This window comes from Drosophila innubila (assembly GCF_004354385.1).
Source record: "Drosophila innubila isolate TH190305 chromosome 3L unlocalized genomic scaffold, UK_Dinn_1.0 0_D_3L, whole genome shotgun sequence".
Taxonomy (NCBI): Eukaryota; Metazoa; Arthropoda; class Insecta; order Diptera; family Drosophilidae; genus Drosophila; species Drosophila innubila.
Genome location: NW_022995376.1, coordinates 11,975,576 through 12,002,650, shown reverse-complemented (window position 1 = coordinate 12,002,650; position 27,075 = coordinate 11,975,576). Strand labels below are relative to the sequence as shown.

The following is a 27,075-nucleotide window of genomic DNA, read 5'->3' as shown; positions in this document are numbered from 1 at the left end:
TTTTAACTGTGGACCAGAGCTGAAATAGTGATTAAAATATGTACTTGAATTATACTACATACTTGAATTTGTAAATAAAAAGATTTTTGAAGTTAAGAGGTGATGATTTAATAATTTAATCACTATGTCCAGCTCTGCTTAGGACAAAACAATAGTGTATACTATTTTATGTATGATGGACATACTACAAATTTATTGCTAAATTTATTCACTTATTGATGTTTTTAAATTAAATAAAATTCAACTATTAGCTTCGATTTCCTTGTACACCTCCTTTTTATATTCATCCAAGCCACCTTCAATAGCGCGAACTGTGCGATTGCCACAAACCCACAGCTCCTTACATACGACTTTAATTAATCGCTCGTCGTGAGAGACTAAAATGACGCCGCCCTAAAAATTAAATGATTATTGGCAAGTCCAAATTTTAGAAATATTCCGGACTTACCTTAAAGGCATTTATAGCTCTGCCCAGGGCATCGATTGTTTCAATATCCAAATGATTTGTCGGTTCATCAAGCACCAGAAAATTTGGTTCCGCTATAAAATAAACAATTGACCAATAAAATTATAATGATTTAATAGTATTAGTATTAATTACATACCCATGCACATTTTTGCTAAGGCCACACGTGATTTCTGACCACCAGACAAGCTGGCAATGCTTTGCAGAGCCAAAGGTCCCGAAAGACCAAAGCTACCCAATTGGCGTCGATACTCCTCGTCCGGTCGGCCGGGGAACAGTTCAGCCAGTACGCCAACGCAGGTGACATTCATATTCAAGTGATCGACGTGATGTTGAGCAAAATAACCAATACGCAGGCCGCGATGAAGCACAATATTGCCATAAATGGTGCTTAGCTGGCCCACAATGATCTTCAGCAGTGTCGATTTACCCGCTCCGTTCTCGCCCACAATACAAATGCGTGAATCTGAGGTGGCCGACAGATTGACACCCTTGAAAATCGGCAACGGATCCGTGGGATTGTAACGGAAGGAGACCTCTGAGATAGCTAGCACGGGTGGATTGAGTGGCTCCACGTCAGGGAACTTGAGCGTTACAATCGTTTCCTTCTCCACAGGTTTGAGTTCGGGTCTGGAAGGGAAAATAATGATTTTGAATAAAGAGCTTAAGGTAAATGCTCGACTTTCACCTACAGCTTCTCCAGCATTTTGATTTTAGACTGCACAGATGACGCACGATTGGCATTATATCGGAAACGATCAATAAATTCCTGAACATGCGACCTATGTGCCAATTGTGCCTCGTATTCCCTTCGCTGCGACTTTAGCTTCTCCGTCTTGGTCTTCTCAAACTGCTCGTAATTTCCCCTAAAAACAATTAATTAGAAATCAGTAAGTAATATGATACCGAATCAACTTACTTGTAAGCCTCAAGTTCCTGGGAATGTAGATGAAGTATATCCGTGGGAACGGTATCCAAGAAATTGCGATCGTGAGACACTACCAAAATGGTTGTGGGCCACGTTTGCAAGTAAGTTTCCAGCCAAATGATGGCCTTAATATCCAACATGTTCGTCGGCTCATCGAGCAACAGCAGATCCGGCTTGGAGAACAGTGCTCTGGCCAAAGCCAAACGCATACGCCAGCCACCGGAGAATGATTTAGTTGGCCGCAGCTGCATGTCCGCATCGAAGCCAAGACCCTTAAGTATCACAGACGCACGTGCCACAGCCTTGTCCGCCTCAATGTTCTGAAGTGCGGCATAGGTTTCGCTCAGCTCATTGGAAAGCGCTGCATCCTGTACACCACTGTTCAAGGCAGCTAGAATCTCCTTCTCCCTTGTCATTAAGCGAGTACGCTCCGTATCACACTCAAGCACACTTTCCACAGCGGAGGTATCATCTCCCACCACCTCCTGTTCCACATGCAGCACGGAGATGTGCGACGGGATTTGCAGCTGACGCTCGGCAATCATACGCAACAGCGTCGTCTTGCCAAGTCCGTTGCGGCCAACCAGTCCATAACGGCGTCCAAACGATAACAGCAAATTCGCATTTTGCAGCAGAACTCTGTAATAGGAGATCAAATTAGCATTTGTTGTTTATGATTGACTGAGACACTCTCTGAAATAGTGCAACCAATAATGTTTATGAAAATAAATATGGAAACACTTGTCTTCACAGCTGTTATTAATTATGTTGGCACAACTGCATTCTATCGATAACACTATGTTAACTAAACAGGAGTACCCATTCTATTTTGCATTTACTTACTTTTCACCAAACGCCAAATCAAAGTTTTCGATTTTGATGTCCATGGAGCGGTTTAAGCCCTTCTGATCCAATTTGGTATTCTTTTTGTTGGTCACCTGGGAGGCTGTGGCCGTTTGCAGCTTGACAGCGACAGGCACAACACCTAGTTTGGTCACCTCCTGGCGCTTCTCTTGTTTTTGCATCAATTTGGCCTCTGCTTTTTCCAGTTTTTTTGAGTCCACTTTCTATAAATTAAAATGTAAATAAATTTATATATACACATTTATAAGTTGTTAATTACGTTTGCGCCATCCTTGTTGACCACCCAAATGCTTTGCATATCCTTGTCCATGCGCTCCATATTCCTGGCCATTTCTTCGATATTCACTGGAGCATTAAGCACCTTGCGTTCGACATTCTTCGAATTGTTTTTCATAATATTGAGAAATTCATCACACAGCCCTCGTATGCTCTCCTCAGACCTCTCACCATCGATACCTTGCAGAATGTCACCGACAGCTTCAAAAATGTCATCGCACGTGTCAAAGTCTTCGACGCTGCCCGTTAGGACGCCCTCCACATAATCCTTCAGCTCATTGTCTATAGCCGGAAACTCACGTTGCAAAATGTTTGCGTATTGACTCATCCTGGCGTATGTTATCGTTGACGTTGTCGTAGTTCGTACAATTGACCTTGATCAAGCAATCCAACTCTGGTTGCTGCACAATGGGACGCTCTGGCACTGGCCTAATTTTAATTGATTTATTATTATTTTTGATTAAGTGCTGCCCCAATGCTTTCGTTGGTCGCTCGTCAACGTGCCAACAAAAAAGAAACCCCAAGGCAGGGTTGCTCCAGCGAATTCGATGCATCGATATCAAGCTTCTTCAAAGCTTTTTCTATCGAAATGTTTCCTATCGATATCATAAAAAAACCACTAACGACATTTGAATTTGCTTGTTAATGAAAAAATATATTTTAATTTCAAATATGTGTTAAAAGTTGATAACAATTTTCAAAATATACGTAATTTAAAACTAATCGCGCATTGAGTGTTCTACTTGTTAGCCAAGTAGTTTGAAAAGCAGCCATAACATAATACGTAATAAATTAAAATAACAATGCTAAACGCAATTAATAATAAAAATAGAGTGGGGACTTGGTTTTTGTAAAACATAATAATAAATGGAAATGCATATGTGAAACCATTTCAAAAAGCATAAGTAATTCGTCTATAAAGATTAGGCATACATGAATTTATATAAATATAATTGCAATAAATACAATAATCATTCATTAATATGTAAAAATAATTGCAATAATCATATAGTTAATTGTGGTATTTATAAATAATCGTACATAATGTTAAGTTGCTCAAGAAGTTGTTCATAACAATTTACAAACTAGAATTACTACTATCACCATTTTCTGCGCTTTACAACTTAATAGCTATCACTAAACATATAGTTTTAATAATTATGTATAAATAGTACGCAATGCCTCTAAAGTCGATATTTTATATACATGGCCAAACATTTAAGCATCCACTAGGCGCAAGGCGTTGCCAAGTTATTGTTATTGCTGCTACTGCTGTTGCTGTTGTTGGTATTACCACTGCCGTTGGTGCAGTTGGTTTTCCGTTGACGGGCGCCGCGTCCGCTCAGCAAATAGGACAAATCGATGGGCTGCTCCTGTGCCGTCTGTGCATCCAGACATTTGAGCTTCATGGTGTTGAGAACGTTCTCCAAGCGTGAGCGTTTCTTTTTTATCACCTGATCAAATAAAATTATTAAGTTATAAGGACTTTGAACTAATATTAGGCTATTCACCTGTCCATTCGGCGCCACTGGCGTCAACACTTGAACAGCTGTTTCAGGTGCTGCTCCTGTTGCCGCAGGCACAGCCCCAGTTTGAACATTGCGATGCTTTCTGCTTCCCGATGCTTGGCCCGTTCTCTGCTCCTGCCTGCCCACTTTTAAGGGCGTTGTAGCTACTTCTATATCAGTCTTTTGCTTCCTCGTTTTCAACAACGATGGATCCACATCGTGTGGCTGTCAAGTGCATTATGTTTTCAATATTTTGTATTCTTTTTCTTTGTATAATATAACACTTACCGCATAGCTCTTTGAGATCTTCAGTTTTTCCGGAAACTTTCTAAACGCATAGCTTTTCGTGCACGCCGGATGATTGGCCTTGGCCTTGGAGAAGAAACGAGCCGTTTTGTCCACGCGCAGTTCACATATGAAACAATGATCCTCATCGTTGCACTCCATGGGCCGCCCCTTACAGAATGTAGTACGATCCAGCACCCAGCAGCGTCCAATCACCAGCTCAATAGGCACCACCTCGTACAGTGAGACGCGCACCACTTCATTGGGATAGAAGCGTCGCGATGGCTCATGGAAAGTCTCGTGCGGTCGCAAAAAGTGATGGCCAAAGATGAAACGTTTTCCCTCCTCGTTTTTCCACAGATGCTCAACGCGAAAGATGTCGCACTCTTGATAGTCAATCGCTCCAATTGTCTCGTATGTATGCTTCTGGCTGGGCAACACCTTTCCCGTCTCATCCTTGATGGGTATGTCGCGCAGCACATAAACCGCATCGCCCTGGCGCACCTGCAGCTCCCCGCGCATTAGCGAGAGATAGTATCGATGACCCTCCTCCGTGTAGTCATCCAAGGGTATCTCGCGATCCACTTGACGTGGCTCACATCTTTCACATTGATAGTTATCCGCATCGATGTCCGCCTTTGTGCACTCTGTGTGCTGCCAGACCATGCACTTGGCGCACTGAATCATCAATCCCTCGTCCTTGTACAGGCCACATATGCAGCGTATGACATCCTCTTCATCTCCGGGTGGCAATTGTGCAGCATCGGAATTCGTTTTCTCTGCTGGAGCAACTGCAGTTTCCGCTCCCTGTGACTGCTTTGTTTGCTGCTCCTGCTGGGGCTTGAAGTTAAGCAATACTTCCGGCTTTCCAAGGATCTCAAGTAGCTGGGCGTAGCTACTCACCTTCTGCTGTTCGTAGCTTGCCATCAGCGTTTCCAGAGCCTTGGACTTGGTGTCATCATCGCCATGCAGTTGACGGACTTCTGCAAAGAGCTGCTGCATTTGCTCATCGTATTCCTGTGGGGTTTTATAATGTCCTTGCTCCACTTGCGCTTGTATTGCCTTGAAATCGAGACGTGCCGCCTTCAACTGTTTCTTCTTCTTATTGCTGGACACAGTTGCAAGCAGCTCGAACATTTTGACCGACTCCAGGGCAGTGCATATGTCACGCAACACCACCGCCATTTTGGCCATCTTCTCCAGCTCCGGATCCTGTACGGCTTGCGTTAATCCACGTGTCTTCATGTTGCGCGGCGTGCACAGCGCTGAGATCTGAGCGGCTAACAGTGAAGTTGATGAAGGCGTCGACGGTCGACGTCCCGGTAATTCAGCATCTCCAGCAGCCGTAGGACTTACTCTAGCCGTCTGCGCTTTTGCCGCTGCTCGTTTTGCTTTACAGCGACGAATCTGTGGGAAAGGAATGAAAACAGAGTTACAGTATTGAGTCTTAATATCCGTTAATTGTTGTTGAATTACCTTCTCAAAGTTGCGCACCAGAAAGATGTTGCACTGCTTGACGAGTTTCTTTTCCTTCTCGGAAAGTTGCTGCACCCGTGCAACGACCTCCGCCTCCTTGGCCGCCTGCTGTTGGCGTTGTGCATGTTTCTTGGCCTTGTGCTTGCGTTGTCTTCCATTCTGAGTGCCACTGGCATCCTTGACTCCAGTGGTGGCACCCTCTGCACCCGTAGTCGCCTTCGATTCCACCGGAAGTGGTTTAACACGTTGAGACTTGCCACCAATGACGCCTCGACATTGGGGCATATTGCAACGACAGGGCTGGCCCTCGGAGGGATTGAACAGTGAGAAATTGTAATCATAGGTGAGTTCCTCGCCCTGCTCAATGGCACGTTTGGCAAAGAGAACCATGCGCGACAAACCATTGACACTCCACTTTTGCATCTCGCAATTGGGCTCACAAGAATGATTAACAAAGCGACAATCGCTGCCCATGCGCTGGCCATCAATGACCAATCCACCGTCCAGGTGCAGGCAATAATGATGCGTATCATTTAGATAAATGCTGGCCATGCGCTGCTTAAACTCACGCTCCGTAACCACCTCGCCCACATACTCCAGGATGTAGGTGCCTTTGGCAATGGGCAGCTTTGTCCGCACACCCCATCCCTTGTCGGTGGTCATGAAACGCTCCACACCAGGCGCCACTTCATGACGTTGTATCTTCTGATTGCGACACTTGTCGCCAGCGGGACAATTGCTGGGAGCGCATTCCGTGTAGACCATGCGATTGAGACAATTGTCGAGACAGGCGCCATTTGATTGAGGCTTGCAGTTGCAATTGGGATGATCAAATCCAGCGAGATTGGGACGCACTGACTCCGCATAAACATTGGTGCGGATTTTGCGATAGTTCCAAGATGGCACCACATGTCGAGTGGGCAACTTATCATGGCTATAGGCCCACCAGATATCATAGGGTAGCTCAAAGTCATTGAGGGTGCGTCGGAAATACTTCTCGCAATAGCTTGGAGCAGGCAACAAAGAGCTGCCCTTCAGCTGGAGCTCCCCAGAAGATGCATCTCCAGGTAGCTTCCTGCTTGGTTGTTTGACTGCAATAGCCGCTGCGGAGGATTGCTTGTAGTGGTTGGAGAAGAGACCTGCCACCAGAAAGTTCTTCTTCAGCTTGGAACGCTTGCGCTGTGACGCTGTGCTGCATTTATCCTCGCTGGTGTCACTGCAACTGGCGTAATCCAGCGCCTGATTAGCTGTCGACTCCTGTGCAGGCAGAGGATCATGCTCAATGGCCGGCACGGGTTGCTGGCTCCGTTTGGCTGCTGCTTCCGCATCGATTTGGATCTGCTCATCATTCGATTGTGGCGTTGGTTCTTCAGGTGGAGGCGTCTGCGTCTGCTTGGCCGAATTCTCCTCGTGCTGCATATTTTTGCGACGTTTAAGGCGTATTTTACAACTAAAGTTTGTATTGGGATCAATGCCAGCAGGCAATTTAATGCTAGACTCCAATCTCCGTTCCACCTTGGGCAACTCCATCTCCGCCTGCTTGGCAGCTCGCCCACGCTTCTTGACTGGCTGCACCTCCTCCGCTGGCTGCTGCTCCAGCTTCTTGGGCCGACCTCTGCCACGGGGCCTGCCTCGGCCATTCCCTGTAATGTTGGCAGGTGTTTGTGGTCTCTGCAATCGCTCCAACGCCACGACAGACAGGCGTGGAGTGCGCTGATTGCTGCTGCGTGCCACAAATGTTTCTCTGGCTTCACCCGCCTGGGGAACACGTTCGCAGTCCATGGCCACAGCGGGTGTCAAGGAGCTGCTACTGCGAGTTTCCCTCGCGGGCAACTGTTGCTGCTGCTCCGATTGCTGATGCTGTGGCTGTTGTTGCGGCTGAGCGGTTGCCTGCTCCACGCTGACTTTGCGCTTCTTGCGACGCACAGTGGGAAATCCGGTTCGATTGATCTTCTTGCGCTTGCGCTTAAGCAACAAATTGCCACCAGTTTTGTGGAGCAACGTTTCCAGCACACGCTGGCATTGTTCCTTTTTGTTGGCATCCTCTTTGATGTCCAGGGCGGACAGCAAAGGCGATTCCACCTCCGATTTGGTAATGACTGATTCATTGAGCTTGGCAATGGGTATCTGGATTTCCAGCTCCACGGAGGGCTCAAAGATGCCCGGCGGCGGACAACTGCTGCTCCCGGCCGGTGACTGCAGCTGCTGGGGCAGCTCACGTGTCGCAACTCCAGCTGCGGATGCAATTGTTGATCCCTTTGACTTGCTACTTTGACGACGCTGCTGCTTGAGGGAGCAAAGGGAGCTGGGACTTATGTCCAGCAGTTTGCCACCGCTAATGGAATTGTTGTCCACGACAATGCGTAGTGGAGAGGCGCTTCCAGTTGACGCAGCTGTTCCTCCAGCAGCAGCCTCTTGACTGACCAGCAAATGACGCTTCTTGGGAGTTAGCTTCTTGGCATTAAACTGCGCCTGGGCTTTGGTATTGGCGCTACTCTTTGCAGCCGCCGCTGCGGCTGCCCAAGCTTCAGCATTCAGTTTACCATTGCTGGCAAAAGCTGTTGCCACATCCGCTCCAGTTGTGACCAGATAATGACGCTTCTTTAGCGGCAATTTGTGATCATCGGGACTGGAACTATTACTTCCCCCGCTGTTGCTGCTCGACTTCTTATGGCGTCTCTTGGCTCCGTTGCTGCTGCTGCTATTGTTGCTCATGCTATTCCCATTGCCAGCGCTCGCCGACAGCATGGCAAAGTCTATCAAAGGCTCATTGAGTTTACGCTTCTTCAGCGCCCGCTTCACAGGCTTCGTTGCAACTGCTGCATTTGCTGTGCTGCTGCTCCCATTGAGCAACGGTAACGTGGCTGGAATGGGCGCTGTCAATGTGGCCTGCAACTTGTTGGCATCGGCGAGCAGCTTCTCCTTTCCACTGCTGGCTGTCAGGCGATCGTCCTGGATGCGACAGCGTGCGTGAAAGGTGCTCGCTATTATGTCAATCTCGGTGAGAAGCTTCGAGTCAATATTCAATGATTTGGCATGACTGAAACTCTTGCGCCGGTGACGACGACGCATCCTGGACGCACTGGACACATAACTGCTGCACATGCTGGCCGCTGATGATCGTCGGCTCTTGATTTTGCAGGCGCTTCTACTTGGCACAATTGTGTCTTGGCTGATGGAATGCTTCCTCTGTAGCATCATTTTACCTAGAAAATAAAATGCATTATAATTAGTGAACAGGAAAGAGAGGTGCCAAAGATTCTATACCCTTGAAGAGTTTTGTATTTAATTTCGGACTTTTAGTTTTCGTGATAGTATATAATATATTAAAGAATATAAAGTAATTTCTTCAAGGGTATAAAAATTGTCAATGGTTTTCTAATTAAACTTAAGCGACAATTCTAAGGGACTACGCACCCTGTATAAAACTGTCTGCTGCTGCTGTTGTTGTGGATGCACCTCCTCCAGTTACTCCTGCAGTTGCTGTTTTGGTTGCTCCACTAAAATATTGACCAGTAGTTACAAAACGATTGATTTCTCCGTATTTCTTGCTGGCACTTGTGCTCGGCAAACACTTGAGACTGGGCTTGCTAATGTACTCATTGCTCTCCTCGCTACTCTGACCGAGCGAGAGTCCAGCCAGCTGCAATATATCCTGATCGTGGTCATCGTTCAACGCATTCGAGGCCTGTTCATGGCTGCTCTTTAGCATGGAGGCGCGTCTACGTCGACGCAGTGATTTGCTGGATTTACCCGATGATTCCTTGCAGTCGCTGCGATAGCCACAACTCTTGGCGCGACTCATGCGGCGACTGGCGCAACTCCGGCTGCTGTAGCGACTCTTGCAGCTGGCATCGGACTTGTATCCAGAGTTGTGATTGTGACGCTGATGCCGCACACTGCCATAATCCGAGACATAACCACTTTTAGCTGCCAGAATTTTGCTGCAAATAGTGTTGGAGGTGCCACCGCCTCCGACACCGCCGCCTCCGTCGCTTTTATAGCCGCTAACGGTGCGCAAACGAAACTTCTTATTCACATCGATCTTGCGCCAGAGAGGATCGAGCTGCAACTCTTCCTTGTTGGCCTTCTTGTTGCTCTGGCGTCGCTTGCTGCGCGGTGGTGGATACAACACACGCTCTGTGGCATACATGCGCTTATCCAAATAGGCCATATCAATCTTGGGCTTGGCATTATCATTTAACACCGCCTGCTGCATTTTGGGCGATGGCGTTGTGCTAATGACACCCGAATCGGCTGATTCATTGATTGTGGGCACTGCAACCACCACTGGAGCAACTGCAGCAGGCGCAGGTGCAGCGGGAACAGTTGGCTGCAGCTTTTTGGGGCGACCTCGTCGCTTGCGTTGTGGCTGCTGTTGTTGTTGCTGGACGCAGTTGCTCTCTGTGGTTGTAGTTTGCGGTATAGGGACATTTGTCAAGTTTGTGGCATTGCCTGTGTGATTCAACATTTGAGTTTTCTCCATAAAGTCCTGCAGAAGCGTGGATTGATATTGCGGCAATTGTTGCTTGGGTTTTGCAGTTGCTGCAGCCACGCTAATGTTGTCCTCGGTATCACTTTCAACACGTTTGATGGCTGCTTTCACCAAATCCGGCAAATCCTCATTGTCGCTGCTGGAAATGCCCATATTGTCGGCATGTCCTTGTCCCTGTCCTGCTCCTCCTACTATGGCTGTGAGCAGCAAACGCGGTGCACGTTGCAAGTGCACCTTTAGTGGCAAATCATCCTCAGAGTCGGAGCTAAAAGCTGCTGTCGAAGGTCGCTTCGATTTGCTATTATTATTGTTGTTATTATTATTATTATTATTATTATTAATGCTGCCACAGCTCTTCTGTGCAATTTTCCTTCGTTTGACTTTGATCTTTTTGGTTGTGTTTGCAGTGGACAAGACAATTTCCTTCTCTTTATTCCTGTCCTTGGCCTCTGTCGAGCAACCGCTCGATTCCTTTACTTCACTCATTTTACGCACTTTTGTCAGCTTTTTACGTGTATTCTCAGTTGCAGTTGCTTCTCTTGTATTCAGCTTCTTGACCGTTGAATTTGCAAAACTTGTTGCTGTCGTTGTCGTTGCTGTTGTTGTTGTGGGCGGGTTTCTTATAGCTGATATTCTCATTCGCAGTCCATCAGTATCCGAACGTTGCACGCTAAATTGTGTTGCTGATTTCGTAGACTTCGATTGACTCGATTGATCCGTAATGGAGTCAGTTTCCTGCAACAATAATTTCGTATTAAATTCATATTCTTTCGCAAAATTAAATTCTTTTAAAATGCATACGTTTATACGAGAAAACATTATATTATATTTTATACATGAAACATCCAGTATATTAAAACTCTTATCAATATATGTATTAAACTCTTTGTCCTGACTGACTCACTGATCATTATTCTATAAAGTTCCATGAAGTACTTGAATGTCTGCCGTATAAACATATGCATTTTTGTCAGCGATTTTGTTGCAATATAAAAACATTTCTGTGGCAACGCTGTTAATTGGTAATTAATATTTTTGACAAACTTGCCTCATTTTCACTGCCGGATTCTTGTGTACGTTGCTGCGTTTCGAAAACCTTTTCCTTTTTTGCTGCTGCTGCTGCCTCATTTTGGCCACTGTTCATATTTCAACTCAAGGGCGGCGCTGCAAATCAAAATAACATAGATATCAACGGATTCACATTAATTACAGCACGTTTAGAATTTTTGACAATCAAACTAGGTCAAACCACACACACAAAATGCGACAGACAGACAAACACACACTCAGCCGAAAGAGTGCAGCAATGATTGTTGGGGGAATGAGAGATGGAGCAACACTCACACACTTACACACACACATACACACTTACGTTTTGTATTTTCGTTTTAGCGTTTTAATTGATTATGCACAACGATAAAGAAATTGTTTTTTGGGCATATGCAAATGCTTTTTCCGCCTTTAATTGCATTGCATTCAAGTTTTAGTTTCTGCTTTTGCTTGTGGCTTTGTTTTGTTTCTTAAAATGGCGCCGTTTTCACTCTGCAGTCTCGCGTTGAATTTTCACTGCTGCTGCTGCTTTGTTCGAAAGGCGCGACGCGACATGCTTCAATGCACTTGCATTTAATTGCTTTTCATATTATGCACTTGTATTAGCTTTAAATTGTTTACGACATAACGTTGGCTATAATTTTCAAGATATATTCTATAATTTCAATAATAAAACAAAAAAGCCACAAGGTACGAACATAAATAAAGAAAAGAAACTACGAATTAGGGATGATACGACTAATCGATGTATCGAGCTGAACATATTTAGTTATTCGATTGCATTTTGATAGGCATTTACCAGCACTGTACGCAAAATAGAGTTGATGACTATCGGTACTACAAGATATCGATTAAATGTGATTCGTATCGTATTATCGCACTTATCCCACCACTACCCGCAGCAAGAAGAAGACGTTTTGCATTTTGGGTGAAAAAATCTTTGTTTATTTCCTAAAATGAGTAATAAATCGTCAAAAAATAGCAGCGCTGCTAGCAGCATGCTATACGGCTCTAGCATATCAGCCGAATCGATGAAAGTGATAGCCGAAAGCATTGGTGTGGGCTCCCTATCAGATGATGCCGCCAAGGAGCTCGCCGAAGATGTGTCCATCAAACTAAAGCGAATTGTACAGGATGCCGCCAAGTTCATGCACCACGCCAAGCGACAGAAGCTGTCGGTTAAGGATATCGACATGTCGCTCAAAGTGCGCAACATAGAGCCACAATATGGGTTTGTGGCCAAGGATTTTATACCATTTCGCTTTGCGTCTGGAGGCGGGCGAGAATTGCACTTTACTGAGGACAAAGAGATTGACTTAAGTGAAATAGCCGGCAATAGTTCGGTAAAGATACCTCTGGATTTGACGCTACGCTCCCATTGGTTTGTCGTGGAGGGTATACAGCCCACAGTACCGGAGAATCCGCCGCCCCTCTCCAAGGATTCACAATTCCTGGACTCTGTTAATCCTGTTATCAAGCTGGATCAAGGACTTAACAAAGATGCTGCCGGCAAGCCCACCACCGGTAAAATTCACAAACTCAAGAACGTGGAGACGATACACGTCAAGCAACTGGCAACGCACGAATTGTCCGTGGAACAGCAGCTATACTACAAAGAGATCACAGAGGCGTGTGTCGGCTCGGATGAGCCGCGTCGTGCCGAAGCGTTGCAATCGCTCGGCTCTGATCCTGGCCTGCATGAAATGCTTCCCCGCATGTGTACCTTCATTGCCGAAGGCGTTAAAGTTAATGTCGTTCAAAATAATCTAGCGCTCTTGATCTATTTAATGCGCATGGTGCGCGCCCTGCTTGACAATCCATCGCTCTTCCTAGAAAAATACGTGAGTAACATCTGCAATTTGTTTCTGTATGTCCAGACTACAATTTCTCTCACGTTATAGCTGCATGAACTGATACCTTCCGTGATGACATGCATTGTATCCAAACAGCTCTGCATGCGTCCAGAACTGGACAATCATTGGGCATTGCGGGATTTCGCCTCTCGGCTCATGGCTCAAATTTGCAAAACATTCAATACACTCACAAATAATTTGCAAACTCGTGTAACGCGGTAAGAAACGTTAAAAAAACATATCAGTTCTTTTATTTAAAGTCTTGAATCCTTGGAAATCATTACAGCATCTTCAGCAAGGCTCTGCAAAACGACAAGACACATTTATCATCTTTGTATGGATCCATTGCGGGCTTAGCGGAGCTGGGCGGTGAAGTGATCAAAGTATTTATCATACCACGTCTTAAATTCATCTCTGAACGCATTGAGCCACATCTGCTGGGCACATCGATGAGCAACACAGATAAAACCGCTGCTGGTCACATACGCGCCATGCTCCAGAAATGCTGCCCGCCAATCCTCAAACAAATGCGAAGTGCCCCGGACATTGGCGAGGAGTACAAGATAGATTTTGGTTTTCTGGGTCCGTCGCTCTGCCAAGCTGTGGTCAAGGTGCGTAATGCACCCGCCAATAGCACTGTCACCCTTGCCTCCAGTAGCATCAGCACGGCGCCCATAACAAGCGCCGCTCAAACGGCCACGACAATCGGACGTGTTTCCATGCCCAACTCACAAAGGCAAAGGTGAGTCTATTCTATATTTATCTGGGATTTTTATCATAAGGAAAGGCAGTGTTGAAAATTTATTATCCAGAAACCTGATAAAATGTAAAGGAATTTTAGAGACATAAAATAATAATAATTTTAATACTTCTTTATATTTTACTATCTATAAATGAGATTAAACTTAACGATAAAATGTAAAGGAATTTTAGAGATATTTGTTGAATGAAAAATTAGATGAGCAATGTCAGAAATGTCAGAACATGAGAGGGTTGCAACTAGTGGTTAAGAGTGTCGCTCTCTGATATTATGATGATTATTAATGTGCCTTATTTTGATTTATTTATTTCAGTAGCCCTGTGGTTGCCGCGCTGCCGCAAATACGCGCCATTCAAGCGAATCAACCACCGCAAAAGTTTGTGATTGTCACACAGAACTCACCACAGCAACAGTCGCAGGCCAAGGTGGTGCGCCGTGGCAGCTCACCGCACAGTGTGGTCCTGTCATCGTCGTCGGCGAATGGCGCCAATGCATCCAATTCAAACTCATCCTCGACCGGGAGCGTTGGTGGCGGTGCAAATAGTTTGTTAACGGCTCGCAGCAATGATAATGTGTGTAGCAGTCCTGGGTACCTGCCAACTCCCTAAATCCACCACTCTAATATGCTGTTTATACGCATTTCAGAGCATTGTGGATGACAATTCGTTGATCATTGAAACGGAAATAGTGCGTGCACCGCCCGAGCTGGATGACTTATCACATCTGGAGTAGCCTTATCAATCCAACACAACACCTACAATCCCATCCCCCAACCACCAACCGCCTGTTAGTTATTTAAGAGACAAATTAAGTGTATATCACATGCAATAAACGGCAAACAATTGAACAAGCTACCCCAAACTACTTGAAAGTAACCCCCATCCTATCGATAGCTCCAGAGGCATGCAACACGCAATACGCATGTGCGGGGTCTGTGTAGTGGCATCTATTGATTTTTAACAAAAAACTGCATAGCTACACAACACAAAGCAAACCTCTTGTACATACCCAAATCAGTGTGTTAGACAAAGGCAGCATTGAACAGTTTGGGGAAAACAGACGAAAAATTTCAAAGAATTATTCATAGCAATAGCGATAAATCAAATAAATTATAAAATGCACGCAAGATTTGCGGATCCGGAGCCCGCCTCACCGGACAGTGTGGACAAAATAGAAACGGAAACTTTGGAGTCTCGCATCGAGCACTTCAAACAGAATCCCAACCACATGACCGTCCTGCACGAGTTCATCGATGAGGTAGTCCAACATGCCGAAGCGGAGGCCAATAAACGTGCGCTCGATGCACAAAAATCGCAACAGGTTGGCTAATCATTTATTATCCGTTAAATCAGAACTTATCGTACAATTCAAATCATTTAACAAATTTTAAACACACACGTTTCTACTCTATTCACAGGGCAAGGAGAAGCGACAGAGTAAGTAAAATCCAAGTAGCCAACGACTGTACTCCTTTTCTTTATTACGCTTTTGTTGCTATGGAAATTTAAAGTGTGCACGATCAAAGTCCGCTATACATTTGCTTATATAGTAGACCTTCTCGCATGTGTCCTTGTACGCTTTCTCTGTGGCAAAGAAAACATTTCTTATAAACATGGGGGATCTTAAAATGTGACTCACTGGATGGCAACAGTTTGAAGGTTTTTTTTGTGTCAGCATTTTAAACGACATTTAGTTTGGTTTTTATAGGTAAATATTTAAAACGACTCTAAGGCCTTAAACTAAAAAACCTTGATAATAAGTTTGTATTATTTTATTAGTCAAATGGTAACAAATATTAAAATTTAGCGCTTAATAGCATAAATTATTTGTAAGAATGATTCATATTTATTTGTAGAATTTTTCAATTTTGTTTTTTGCAAAAAACAATTTAGTTTTTCTAAATACTGGCTTATTAAATTGGTTTGAGTTTTTTAATTGAAGATACCAGGCTTACAATAAAAAAAAAATTTTTTTTTGATTTAGAATTGATTTTTTTTTAAGCTTTTTTTATATTTTCGAAAATCAAAGAGAATAATTTATTTAAAAGGAAATAGGAGTGAATAAAGTAAATAACTGGTTAAAATTGAGAGACCCGAAGAACTATGTTGTACAATGCCTTAAGCTGATGACATCCACAGTAAGATAGTAGTAATTTTTTTTTTAAGGAACAAGGATCTCAGTACTTACGTGCATCCTTGCAATGATTTAGCGCTGCTTTAGCGGGTTCCACCAGCTCTGGTGGCAATATGATGGGCATCTGGGCAATGGCCTTTGGCACACTGAACTCACCCTTCTTGGTCAGTGTGCCAGCCAGCTGAGCCACGCATTTCGTATAGCACTGGGGGTCAAGGGACTTAAAGAAGTAGCTGTGAATGCGGATAACTCCATAGCTTACCAGCATGTCTGGAGTGGGATCCGCGGGGAAATCGCCGTCACGTACGCCATCCAATATATCAATGGGCACCTTATGCTTTTGCAAGCAACCATTGCGCATCATGTCCAGCGATTGGAGAAACTGTTGCATATTGACGGCATCGCAGAGACGCGGCAGCAGCAGGAGCAGGCCGAGTAGCAGCTGATAGGATCTGCACCTGGAGCACCTGGAGTGTCGAATGGCGATCATCTGGACAGGCACTGGAGAGGATTGGTTGAGTCTCATGATGACACGCAAATGCGTTGAAAAATCGCCGCTTGGTTCGATTTATAATCTCGTCTGGGGGCGTGGCAAGGCAGCTAGCAATTAAAAGTGACATTAATTAAATATAATACTCACTCTGAGATATGTTTAAGTTTTTTGTTTTTTTGCTTTTGCTCGATTGCATGCGAATCTTTTTCGTGGCACTTTTCTCGTAAGCCTCTCACCGAACCTTTTTTTATTTTCAACTGTCTGCCCTGCCTTGGCACTAATCTCTTTAGGTTTCGCCATACCAGATTTTAAGAACGGTAAGGTTGTCAATCGCGCCCGTGGCTTTGTGGTCCGCATCTTTGACGCCATCTGCAACTGTGCCAACAACAATGCGGCTGCAGCCACGACGCGTTTCAAGCTGCGCAGCAATGGAACCGGCGGAGCAGGAGGAAAACGTCAACAATCCCAGGATGAGCCCGAAACGTTGGCGCTCAGCAAGAAGAAGCCATCAGCGGAGGGCAAGAAGAAAGGCAAAGCTGTCAGCATGGCTGATAACGTCGAGGCGGGAGTGCGACTGATGGATTAAAGGATCAAGATCAAACCCAACTTGAAAGCCCAATAATATAAGCTCAGCAAAGATGGAATTAAAATATATCTTAAATAAGTTCCACGCATTCTCTTAGCAATAGGTAATCAAGAAAATTATATATTTGGTTAAAAGGTTTTTATGCTGCCAACTTCAAATACGAATACTTTTTGAAGTTACATACATAATCTCAAAAACAAATTAAAATTTCTATAGAACTGAGCTTTCCCAATGTTCTTCTTTAAAATCTATTCTCTAGCAATATGAACTACGCTTAAGACTAGATCTTAAAAAGAAAAAAAATCACTTGAGTTTTCAACTTTGCTCAAAAATCAAACAAAGCACAAAAAATTAGGTCTTCCCTTGGATTATAAAGTTTCACATGTGAGCATTAACGGCACCAGAACTGTCCCAAATTTCATATTTAAGAGTACATGCATGTCTAAATTTATATATCGGATTTACTTTATGATTTTGTAAACCTAATTGTGATCCCAAAGTATAAAAATGAAAAGAATGTGGATGATTCAAAGAGCAGTCTCAAAAAGCAGAAATATATCTTTTAGGATGGAAAGAGAAACAACAAAATTATCCAGTATAATTAAAGATAAAAAGAAAACGCAGATCTCATTTCACATACTATCAAAACTTCATGCACAACACAATCAAATGAAAAATGAAACTGAACAGAGCCGTAACATCCATTAAAGAGCCTGTCAAATTCCACCTATTTATAATTGTACGATCAAAAAAATACAACTTATATTATAATCCCAATATGTGTGAACCTATTTAGCTGAGTGTCTAGTAGTAAATGTTTTCAAAAACCAAAGGTTCATTGTATACACACAATATACATATTATATATACAAGCATATAAATGTGTACTGATTTTATATATATACATACTTATATAATTAGATATATTTAGTTATTTACACCGCGAATAAATAACGTACAACTTTCGATGCCGCATAGGTTTCCACACGACACGCTCTATTTATATTTTTGTGAGACCCTTTTTGGAAACTACTTGTAGATCTACTACTTGCTTATCTAAACCAAAACGAAAAACCAAACAAAAAATAGCTAACAATCTTTGTAAACATATTTGCAAATAGATTTTTATAAGATCTCTTTGACTAAAGTTTGTAGAAATCCAAAAAAAAAAAAAGGAAAACAAATCAAATTAAATCAAAAAATTTAAGTTTAAGTTTTTATATTGGTTTTTTTTTTTTGTTTTGTGTGTTGCTTGACGATATGTGTATAATAATATTGTGCATAATGCAGAAAATAATGTTGTATTCAGTTAACAAATATCAGCAATAAAGTGTAATAATGTTTCAAAGCTGTTTCTTATGAATTATTTAAACAAAATTTCAGCAAATAATTGTTAAATGTACCAAAAACAATATATATCTCCGAAAATAACAAGTCTTATTCAAAATTAAATAATAAGCTTTCAAAAAGTATAAAAATTCTTAAGCTCGGATATAATATTCTCGATTATAGTAAATATTAAACAATGCAATTCCCTGCTAAATTTTATTGCATTAAATATTGTCGAGAACTTAAAATTTGTTGTTGTTTGTGAGTTTCGCAGCGCTGCAGTTGTAAACTTGCTTCAATTACATGTACAGATAGAAATTCTGAGCTTCTTCTTCACGTTATTTTTATCCCATTCCGGTTAGATAGATTTATCTATTGTATTGATGTGAAACTGACATTGTGTCTTGATATAAGGCAATTAGATTTTGCCATCTATTTGCGAGTACGAGTATTTGGTAATAGTTGCAATGACTTCTATAGAATTAAAACCCGCCGAACGGCATCATTAACAATGCACGACACGTTCAGCGACTTTATGGGCAACATTGCTGAGCAACATTTGCTATATGGAAGCTTATGTATCATCACATAATATGGTTAAGTTGGAAAAATTTAAATCGAAACTGGGTCTAACTCTAAACTCATCAGCATAAGCATAAGAGGGACCGGCATGTGAGAGTTCCATAACTGCTGATAACTGTCTTAGAGCAGAAAAATATTAACATAAAACAAGTACGGCAACTTGAATATATTTATAGTAGATAGCACTCAGTACTTTTGATGCATAAAGAGGCAGCCACAGTCCGAAACTCGCTTAAATGCTCTCGAGAGCTTGAGCATTCAATATCAATATGTTGCGTCGGGTTCGCATCGGAGAATTTTAAAGACAACTACTTGGAATCTTCATACATTCACGAGTGTCCGATTATAACATGTCCATATCAATTGCAAAGGAAAAACCAAAAGTGTCAACGTCTTAAAACAAGTTCAGATGCAAGGTGAACTATAGTATTATAAGCCAAGCTTCAAGAGAGAAAAAGACAGTGAGAGAGAGACAGAACGTCAGTTCAGCCTACAAAAATTTAAAAAAAAAAGCCATAACTGATTGCTCTCAACGGAAGCGGCACGCGATAAAAATTTTAAATACATTTGCAAAAGTTTCGCTAAAATCTGTTATAACCTTTTATTCTGCTGGGCAATGATGAAGTGCTTTCAACTAATATTTGTGATTATACTCAGCTTCTGCTGGGATTTGGCTATATCCAAAAGCTACTCCACTGAATATATTGGTAGGTATACAAATAGTTCTCAACAAAATAAATTTTTTAATTTTTTTTTGATTTTGTGCCTCAGATCTGCTTGACTTAAGCGACAATGATGAGTTCCAGTGGGGTGCCGATGAGAACAAGTTATATAGCCAAGCTAATGGCAATAATGACAGTGAGATATACGGTATATCCAATTTTCTATCACGCCATCGTCTAAACAAGCGACAGGCACCGGCTGAAACCCCCTTGCTGGTGAGTACTAAAGTCATAAGCTATATGTATTTAGTATAAATTTGTACCAGGGAATTAATTAACTTCGTAAAATAAAATTTTCCCTCTAGATCTGGGCTTCGATTTTAATACCCCCCTTTGAAATTTTAAAGTGAACAAAAATTTTGACTTGAGAATTTTTTATCTTTACAACGTAAACATAATTCTTTTCGACCATCTCCCATTTACCATCCCAATCTCCTTACCAACCAACCCCTTGACATTATTTCAAAAACTTTGACCTCTCATAACTTCGTGAAAACTCAACCGATTTTAGAGTGGAATGCCATTTTGATCAAGATTTGGACTCATAATTTATTCTGCGTTTAAATTTTTATCATCTAGAAAATTTGATATTTTTTCGACTCTAAGCCATCTATCATCCAATTTTCCATACCTACCCCTTGACTTTTTTCAAAAACTTTGACCTCTCATAACTTCGTGAAAACTCAACCGATTTTGAAGCGGAATGCCATTTTGGTCATTATTTGGCCTTAAAATTGATTCTGCGTTTAAATTTTTATCATCTAAAAAATTCGATATTTTTCGACCACCAAGCCATCTATCATCAAATTTTCCATACCCCTTGACATTATTTCAAAAACTTTGACCTCTCATAACTTTGTCAAAATTCAACCGATTTTCAAGCGGAATACCATTTTGGTCATGATTTGGCCTCTTAATTTATTCTGCATTTAAATTTTTATCATCTAGAAAATTTGGTATTTTTTCAACTCTAAGCCATCTATCATCCAATTTTCCATACCTACCCCTTGACATTTTTTCAAAAACTTTGAGCTCTCATAACTTCGTCAAAATTCAACCGATTTTCAAGCGGAATACCATTTTGGTCATGATTTGGCCTCTTAATTTATTCTGCATTTAAATTTTTATCATCTAGAAAATTTGGTATTTTTTCGACTCTAAGCCATCTATCATCCAATTTTCCATACCTACCCCTTGACATTTTTTCAAAAACTTTGAGCTCTCATAACTTCGTGAAAACTCAACCGATTTTAGAGTGGAATACCATTTTGGTCATGATTTGGCCTCTAAAATGATTATGCATTTAAATTTTATCATCTAGAAAATTTGATATTTTTTCGACTCTATGCTATCTATCATCCAATTTTCCATACCTACCCCTTGACATTTTATCAAAAACTTTGAGCTCTCATAACTTCGTCAAAATTCAACCGATTTTCAAGCAGAATGCCATTTTGGTCATGATTTGGCCTCTAAAATGATTCTTCATGTAAATTTTATCATCTAGAAAATTTAATATTTTTTCGACTCTAAGCCATTTATCATCCAATTTCCCATACCTACCCCTTGACATTTTTTCAAAAACTTTGACCTCTCCTTATGCATAACCCCCTTTGAAATTTTAAAGTGAACAAAAATTTTGACTTGTAAAGTGGCTAGGTCAAGGGTGTGACCAACTTCAAACTTTCATAACTTTCTCAAAACTGGACCGATTTTCAAGCGGAATGTCATTTTCATTTTGGTTTGGCCACTAAATTCATTCTGCATTCAAATTTAATTCATTTTGTCAAAAAAAATATTTTCCTTAAAATCATGGGTTTGATGCTAAGGGTCCCCCCTTTGATATTTGGAAAATTCAAAATTTTAAATCTCAAGTTTGCACTTTTAATCAACTCTTTATATCATAATTAGTATTAAATAACACTTTAAACTTGATTCTGAGACGTTTCATTTTTCTGTAAAAAATCATGGGAAAATGAACAAAAATTTTGACTTGTAAAGTGGCTAGGTCAAGGGTGTGACCAACTTCAAACTTTCATAACTTTGTCAAAACTGGACCGATTTTCAAGCGGAATGACGTTTTGACTAAGGTTTGGCCTCTGAATTCAAACTGCATTCAATTTTAATTAATTTCGTTTACAAAAAATTTTTCCATATTCACTTATAACATTTACGGTCCCTGCTTTCTAGGAAAACAAGGACTACGGTGCGTGTCGTACACCGCTTGGAGATGCCGGAAGATGCCGTCACATTATTTACTGTCGTATGCCGGAGTTGAAAAATGATGTTTGGCGTTTGGTCTCCCAGTTGTGCATTATTGAGAAAAGGTGAGATTCAATGAATAGCATTATATAGCTTATTTACCAACAGATCTGCTTTTATAGTTCCATTGGGATTTGCTGCACGGAACAGTCAAGTAGCTCACGCTTCAGTCCCCAGGTAATTAGCAGCTCCGATGCGGAGACACCGCGTATTGTAAATCGGCCGGAGCAACGGGGTTGTGGAATTACAACCCGACAATTCCCTAGGATAACTGGCGGTCGTCCAGCGGAGCCCGACGAATGGCCCTGGATGGCGGCATTGCTGCGGGAGGGTCACTCCTATGTCTGGTGCGGTGGTGTGCTCATTACAGACCGCCATGTGCTAACGGCGGCTCATTGCCTGGAGAAGGTCAAAAAGCATGAGATATTTGTGCGCCTTGGAGAGTACAATACCCATGTAAGAATATTTTATATATATGTAACTTTGACAGTCATGAAATTGCTCCTAATCCCCCAAAGCAATTAAATGAGACGCGAGCTCGTGACTTCCGCATTGGTAGCATGGTTCTCCATGTGGACTATGATTCAAGCACCTATGAGAATGATATAGCACTCATACGCATCGAGAGGCCGACGTTGTTCAACAGCTACATATGGCCGGTTTGCATGCCGCCGGTGAATGAGGACTGGACGGGACGCAGTGCCATTGTTATGGGTTGGGGCACCCAAACATTCAATGGACCACATTCTAAGATTCTAATGGAGGTAACTGACAACTGTCACAATAGGTCGAAACTGTTGATTGTCATTTGCACTTTGCAGGCCAATTTGCCCATATGGAAGCAATCCGATTGCGAGGCTTCCATGGTGGAGCGCATACCGAACACGGCCATATGTGCTGGATTGCCAGAGGGTGGCCAGGACAGTTGCCAGGGCGACAGCGGTGGGCCGCTGCTGGTGCAGTTGCCCAATCAGCGTTGGGTCACGATTGGCATCGTTTCCTGGGGCATTCGTTGCGGTGAACAGGGTCGACCAGGCATCTACACACGCGTCGATCGCTATCTGGACTGGATTTTAAGTAATGCAGACATATAAAATGCACAAATATCGACATTCAATTTACTTTGCATTAACTCAACAAATGCTTTGATCTAAATACATATACCTAACATATATATATATACTTAAAAACTTGGTAACAGTATCCATTTCTAAAACAGTATGTAAGAACTCGGTCTGTGTCCCCAAGGCCCAACCCAATGCTTAGCTTAAACTTAGTGGCCATAACTATGAGGTGGCTGTGGCAGCGCTGGGAATCTTTTCGCGCTGACCCACAGATGTGAATTTGGTCTCTGCAGTTGTAAACTCTGTGTCGGCAAAGGCAATCTTGTAGACATCGTCATAGTCACTGGCGAAGTGAACTTCTAAGCCATCGGTAATGAAGCTGGGCAGCTCCTCAAAGTCCTTCTTATTGTCAGCGGGTAAAATAAGGCAGGTGACACCGCTGCGACGAGCCTGCAAAATAAGTTGATTAGCTGAATGTTGACAAAGATATCTGGATTTGGCTTACCGCAATGGCTTTCTCCTTGATGCCTCCCACAGTCAAAACCTTTCCCTTAAGGGAGACCTCACCCGTCATGGCCACATCTGGACGCACTGGCTTTCCTGTTGCCAGTGAAATCAAGGCTGTAATTATGGTTACACCGGCACTAGGTCCATCCTTTGGTGTTGCACCTTCAGGCACGTGCAGGTGAATGTGTCTGTCCAAATAAAGAGAAATTATCATCAATAATTCATTATATTGTAAATAGAGTCGACTCACTCTTGCTCTAGGAACTTATTGTTAGGAGCATGAGTGTACAAAAAGTTGCGCGCCACGGTGAGAGCAATTTGTGCGGATTCCTTCATCACATCGCCCAGATTGCCAGTCAAGTGTAATGTGCCTGTGTTCGTTTCGGGCTTTTCGGCGCGTATGTGACGCCTGGAGGTTTCAATGTACAAAGATGAGCCACCCATGGCCGTCCAGGCCAATCCCATGACCACGCCAGGTGGCGTTGTGTTATACATGCGATCGGAACTGAACACTTGTTTGCCCAGGAACGTTGTTAAATTGTCGGCATTCACAGGGAATTCCTCGCCCTCCTTCTTGACCAAGCGGTAGGCCACCTTGCGTATGACTTTCTCGATCTGTTTCTGAAGATTACGCACGCCAGACTCACGACAGTAGCTTCGTATGAGCATATTCAGTGCATCTTCAGTTATGTTAATGTGCTTTTCGGTTAGGCCGCAATCCTTCATGGCCTGTGGTATCAGGTATTGTCGGGCAATGGCCACCTTCTCCTCGGCCACATAACCGGACATTTCGATGAGTTCCATGCGATCGCGCAGAGGTTCGGGTATGGTGTCGATCACATTCGCTGTGCAAATGAATAGTACACGGGACAAATCCACAGGCACATCCAAATAATGGTCAAGGAAGTTGGCATTTTGCTCTGGATCTAACAATTCCAACAGCGCGGAGCTGGGATCACCCTGATAGCCTCTATTGTAGCATGAAAAGCGAAAGTCGGTTATTAGAATTATTGTCCTCAAAACTTGGTAACCCATGGATTACTCACTTGCCGATCTTGTCCACCTCATCAATGAGCACAAGTGGATTCTCAGTTTTCGTTTTCTTCAGACACTGTATGAGTTTTCCTGGCATCGCGCCTACATAGGTTCGTCGATGGCCCTTAATCTCGGCCACATCCGTCATGCCACCGACACTGAATCGGAAATATTCACGATTTAATGCTCGTGCTATGGACTTAGCAATGCTCGTCTTTCCCACTCCGGGCGGACCATGGAAGCACAAGATTTTTCCCTGCGTTGTGCCCTTCAGCGAACTAACGGCAATAAACTCCAGGATGCGCTTCTTGATGTCTTCCATGCCATAATGATCGTTATTAAGGATTTCGGTTGCCTTGTCCAGGCACAGGTTTTCGGGGCTAATGACGCCCCAAGGCAGTGAGGTGAGCCAATCCAAATAGTTGCGTGTAACGCTACAAAATAAATGTAATGATTAATAATAAAGTATGAATATTTTCAGACAGTAGCAACTCACTTAAATTCAGAGCTGTGACTCTCCAAGAAGTTCAGCTTGGTCAGCTCCTCGTCAATAACTGTCTTGATGCTCTCCGGCACCGTTTTGTCCTTGAGTTTCTCGCGATATTTCTCTCCAATGGCATCCTTGTCGTCCTTTTCAATGCCTAGCTCCTTTTTGATGACCTTCAGCTGTTCTTGGAGTATATATTTGCGATGTTGCTGCTTGACCTTCTCCTCCACTTCGCGTCCAATCTTTTGCTGCAATCGCGACAACTCTAATTCCTTCTTGAGCAATGCTAATGCGAGCAACAGTCTTTGGGGTATCTATAGGATGCAAATTGGTAAATTATTGCCGGATATTTAAATTGATATTGATGTCTTACATCTGTTTCCTCTAGAATCTTTTGCAGCTCGCCTGGTTCACCAGCTGAAAGTGAGGCGCCCAGATCACACAAATAGATGGGATTGTCAACCACTCTCTGATTCTGATGCAGCATCTGCTGTAAGCTTTCCCTGCAATAAGATAAAACTCATTTATACAAGAAACGAGAAATTACACAAGGTTTACTTACCTGTACAGTGGATTCATGGTGATAATATCGCGCAAGGTCTTGATAATCTCCTGCGTTAGGGCCTTGACCTCTTCAGTTTGCTTATACGCCGGTTGCTTGACGTTCTCCACCTCTACAATCAGTACAGGCGGAGAAGTTGAACCACTGGATGTTTCCTTGTCCTTTTTGACAGTTTCTGCCGCTTCTTCATCGGCTGTCGCAGTCTCGCCTGCTGTCGCTGTGGGCGACTTGGGCGTTGCAGTTGGCGTCACACGACCGCTAGGCAGTGGCGACTCCAGCGTCTGGCGCTGCACAATCTCTTCAGCAGCTGCCGCATCGCGCAGCTTGTGGGTTTGTCGACGGGGAGCGCGTCCACGAGTTTTTCGAGCGTTGCGACTGCCCGTTTTCGATGCTGCATCTGCATCCGCATCCGCAGTCGTCTGATCTTCGGCTGGGATGCGTAATTTTATATTAAATATTGGATAATGCAAAGTTGTCATTTTCACTGGGAGTTAAGAGACAACGCAATTGTCACAATATTTGGTCAGTGTTAAAGTGTGGCATTTACCTGGCTTGGAAGGCGGCTGAACATCCTCCACCACTTGCCCAGTGATTTTGATGCGTCTATGGGCAACAACAACCATACGCAGCTTGTCGCCCAAATCCTGCAGTTCCTGGATTTGTGCAAAGGTGCCGACAGCATAAACATCATCCAGATTATGTATAATTTCCTCTTCGCCGTCGGATTTCTTCAGAAAGACGCCAACATACGGCTGATTCAACTTCACTTTGCGACGCAGCAAATCCATGATTATCGGATTCGAGACCTACGTAAATAAAAAGAGTTTTAAATAAAAAAAACAATAATAAAGTTGTAGTTAAACAGTTAACCTCAACGATCTTCATGAATCGCGGAAACAGAGGATTCCGGCGCATTGCCAGCATAGGCACATGAGGCCAAACATCTGGGACGGCAACTGTTGCCGGCAGCTGTTGCGAATCGCGATGATCCGCCAATAGTTCGGGCTCTGCCTCCGCCATCATATCATCTTCGGGATCGCCACGCTTGCGGCTAAAGAATCGCTGTGTCTGGGCCACAGACGCAGCCCCCTTGAATCGCAGCAGCCGCACCTCGTTGAAATACTCAAGCATGGAATTCTGTGCATGACGATTGCGGGTGCACGCAGCCATTGTGGACAGGCCGCGCAGCATGGAGCGCATACGGATTGCACGTGCTAACATTTCGACAGTAATTTATGCACGCCAACGACTTTTAATTAACTCAGAAACAAGCGTCACAGCAAAGATTTAAAAATGTAAGTGTAAAATGATTATGTGATAGCGCTGATGAAATGACAGTCTCGATGATAAAA

General features: G+C 43.1%; 7 protein-coding genes across 11 annotated transcripts; 3 read left to right on the top strand and 4 right to left on the bottom strand.

Annotated features, from left to right (window-relative positions):
- Window positions 1-159: 159 nt before the first annotated feature.
- On the bottom strand, window positions 160-3,062 carry LOC117786647 (ATP-binding cassette sub-family F member 3). The gene is made up of 7 exons (XM_034624991.1): window positions 2,518-3,062; window positions 2,238-2,461; window positions 1,386-2,033; window positions 1,159-1,332; window positions 606-1,096; window positions 449-540; window positions 160-393 (listed from the first exon to the last, which is right to left on the bottom strand). Exons 1-7 carry the CDS (start codon window positions 2,860-2,862, stop codon window positions 241-243), a joined length of 2,127 nt encoding a protein of 708 aa, XP_034480882.1. The 5' UTR covers window positions 2,863-3,062; the 3' UTR covers window positions 160-240.
- A 313-nt stretch (window positions 3,063-3,375) lies between these two features.
- On the bottom strand, window positions 3,376-12,030 carry LOC117786639 (histone-lysine N-methyltransferase ash1). Of its 2 annotated transcripts, XM_034624977.1 has the most exons (7): window positions 11,671-12,030; window positions 11,347-11,462; window positions 9,221-11,033; window positions 5,804-9,009; window positions 4,331-5,734; window positions 4,046-4,267; window positions 3,376-3,988 (listed from the first exon to the last, which is right to left on the bottom strand). In XM_034624977.1, exons 2-7 carry the CDS (start codon window positions 11,440-11,442, stop codon window positions 3,764-3,766), a joined length of 6,966 nt encoding a protein of 2,321 aa, XP_034480868.1. In that variant the 5' UTR covers window positions 11,443-11,462; window positions 11,671-12,030; the 3' UTR covers window positions 3,376-3,763. The 2 variants fall into 2 exon arrangements, with proteins under 2 accessions (XP_034480868.1, XP_034480869.1); XM_034624978.1 differs by lacking the exon at window positions 11,671-12,030 and having other exon boundaries at window positions 11,347-11,604.
- A 216-nt stretch (window positions 12,031-12,246) lies between these two features.
- LOC117786650 (transcription initiation factor TFIID subunit 6) lies at window positions 12,247-14,813 on the top strand. 2 transcript variants are annotated; one of them, XM_034624993.1, is made up of 5 exons: window positions 12,247-13,189; window positions 13,250-13,419; window positions 13,488-13,943; window positions 14,275-14,533; window positions 14,607-14,813. In XM_034624993.1, exons 1-5 carry the CDS (start codon window positions 12,305-12,307, stop codon window positions 14,691-14,693), a joined length of 1,857 nt encoding a protein of 618 aa, XP_034480884.1. In that variant the 5' UTR covers window positions 12,247-12,304; the 3' UTR covers window positions 14,694-14,813. The 2 variants fall into 2 exon arrangements, with proteins under 2 accessions (XP_034480884.1, XP_034480885.1); XM_034624994.1 differs by having other exon boundaries at window positions 12,305-13,189; window positions 14,278-14,533.
- A 130-nt stretch (window positions 14,814-14,943) lies between these two features.
- Window positions 14,944-18,235, top strand: LOC117786669. Of its 2 annotated transcripts, none has more exons than XM_034625016.1 (3): window positions 14,944-15,281; window positions 15,379-15,397; window positions 16,893-18,235. In XM_034625016.1, exons 1-3 carry the CDS (start codon window positions 15,078-15,080, stop codon window positions 17,171-17,173), a joined length of 504 nt encoding a protein of 167 aa, XP_034480907.1. In that variant the 5' UTR covers window positions 14,944-15,077; the 3' UTR covers window positions 17,174-18,235. The 2 variants fall into 2 exon arrangements, with proteins under 2 accessions (XP_034480907.1, XP_034480906.1); XM_034625015.1 differs by having other exon boundaries at window positions 16,878-18,235.
- Window positions 15,281-16,586, bottom strand: LOC117786681 (general odorant-binding protein lush). Its single transcript, XM_034625028.1, has 3 exons — window positions 16,357-16,586; window positions 16,149-16,299; window positions 15,281-15,544 (listed from the first exon to the last, which is right to left on the bottom strand). Exons 1-3 carry the CDS (start codon window positions 16,582-16,584, stop codon window positions 15,456-15,458), a joined length of 468 nt encoding a protein of 155 aa, XP_034480919.1. The 5' UTR covers window positions 16,585-16,586; the 3' UTR covers window positions 15,281-15,455.
- Window positions 18,236-19,324: 1,089 nt separating the features above from the next.
- On the top strand, window positions 19,325-23,252 carry LOC117786656 (venom protease). Its single transcript, XM_034625003.1, has 6 exons — window positions 19,325-19,791; window positions 19,856-20,022; window positions 21,997-22,133; window positions 22,191-22,524; window positions 22,587-22,832; window positions 22,890-23,252. The coding sequence occupies exons 1-6, from the start codon at window positions 19,701-19,703 to the stop codon at window positions 23,160-23,162; spliced, it is 1,248 nt and encodes a 415-aa protein (XP_034480894.1). The 5' UTR covers window positions 19,325-19,700; the 3' UTR covers window positions 23,163-23,252.
- LOC117786644 (lon protease homolog, mitochondrial) lies at window positions 23,172-27,051 on the bottom strand. Of its 2 annotated transcripts, none has more exons than XM_034624984.1 (9): window positions 26,594-27,051; window positions 26,271-26,529; window positions 25,724-26,207; window positions 25,535-25,664; window positions 25,171-25,475; window positions 24,686-25,108; window positions 23,890-24,609; window positions 23,638-23,827; window positions 23,172-23,582 (listed from the first exon to the last, which is right to left on the bottom strand). In XM_034624984.1, the coding sequence occupies exons 1-9, from the start codon at window positions 26,942-26,944 to the stop codon at window positions 23,355-23,357; spliced, it is 3,090 nt and encodes a 1,029-aa protein (XP_034480875.1). In that variant the 5' UTR covers window positions 26,945-27,051; the 3' UTR covers window positions 23,172-23,354. The 2 variants fall into 2 exon arrangements, with proteins under 2 accessions (XP_034480875.1, XP_034480876.1); XM_034624985.1 differs by having other exon boundaries at window positions 25,724-26,153.
- Between the last annotated feature and the right edge of the window lie 24 nt (window positions 27,052-27,075).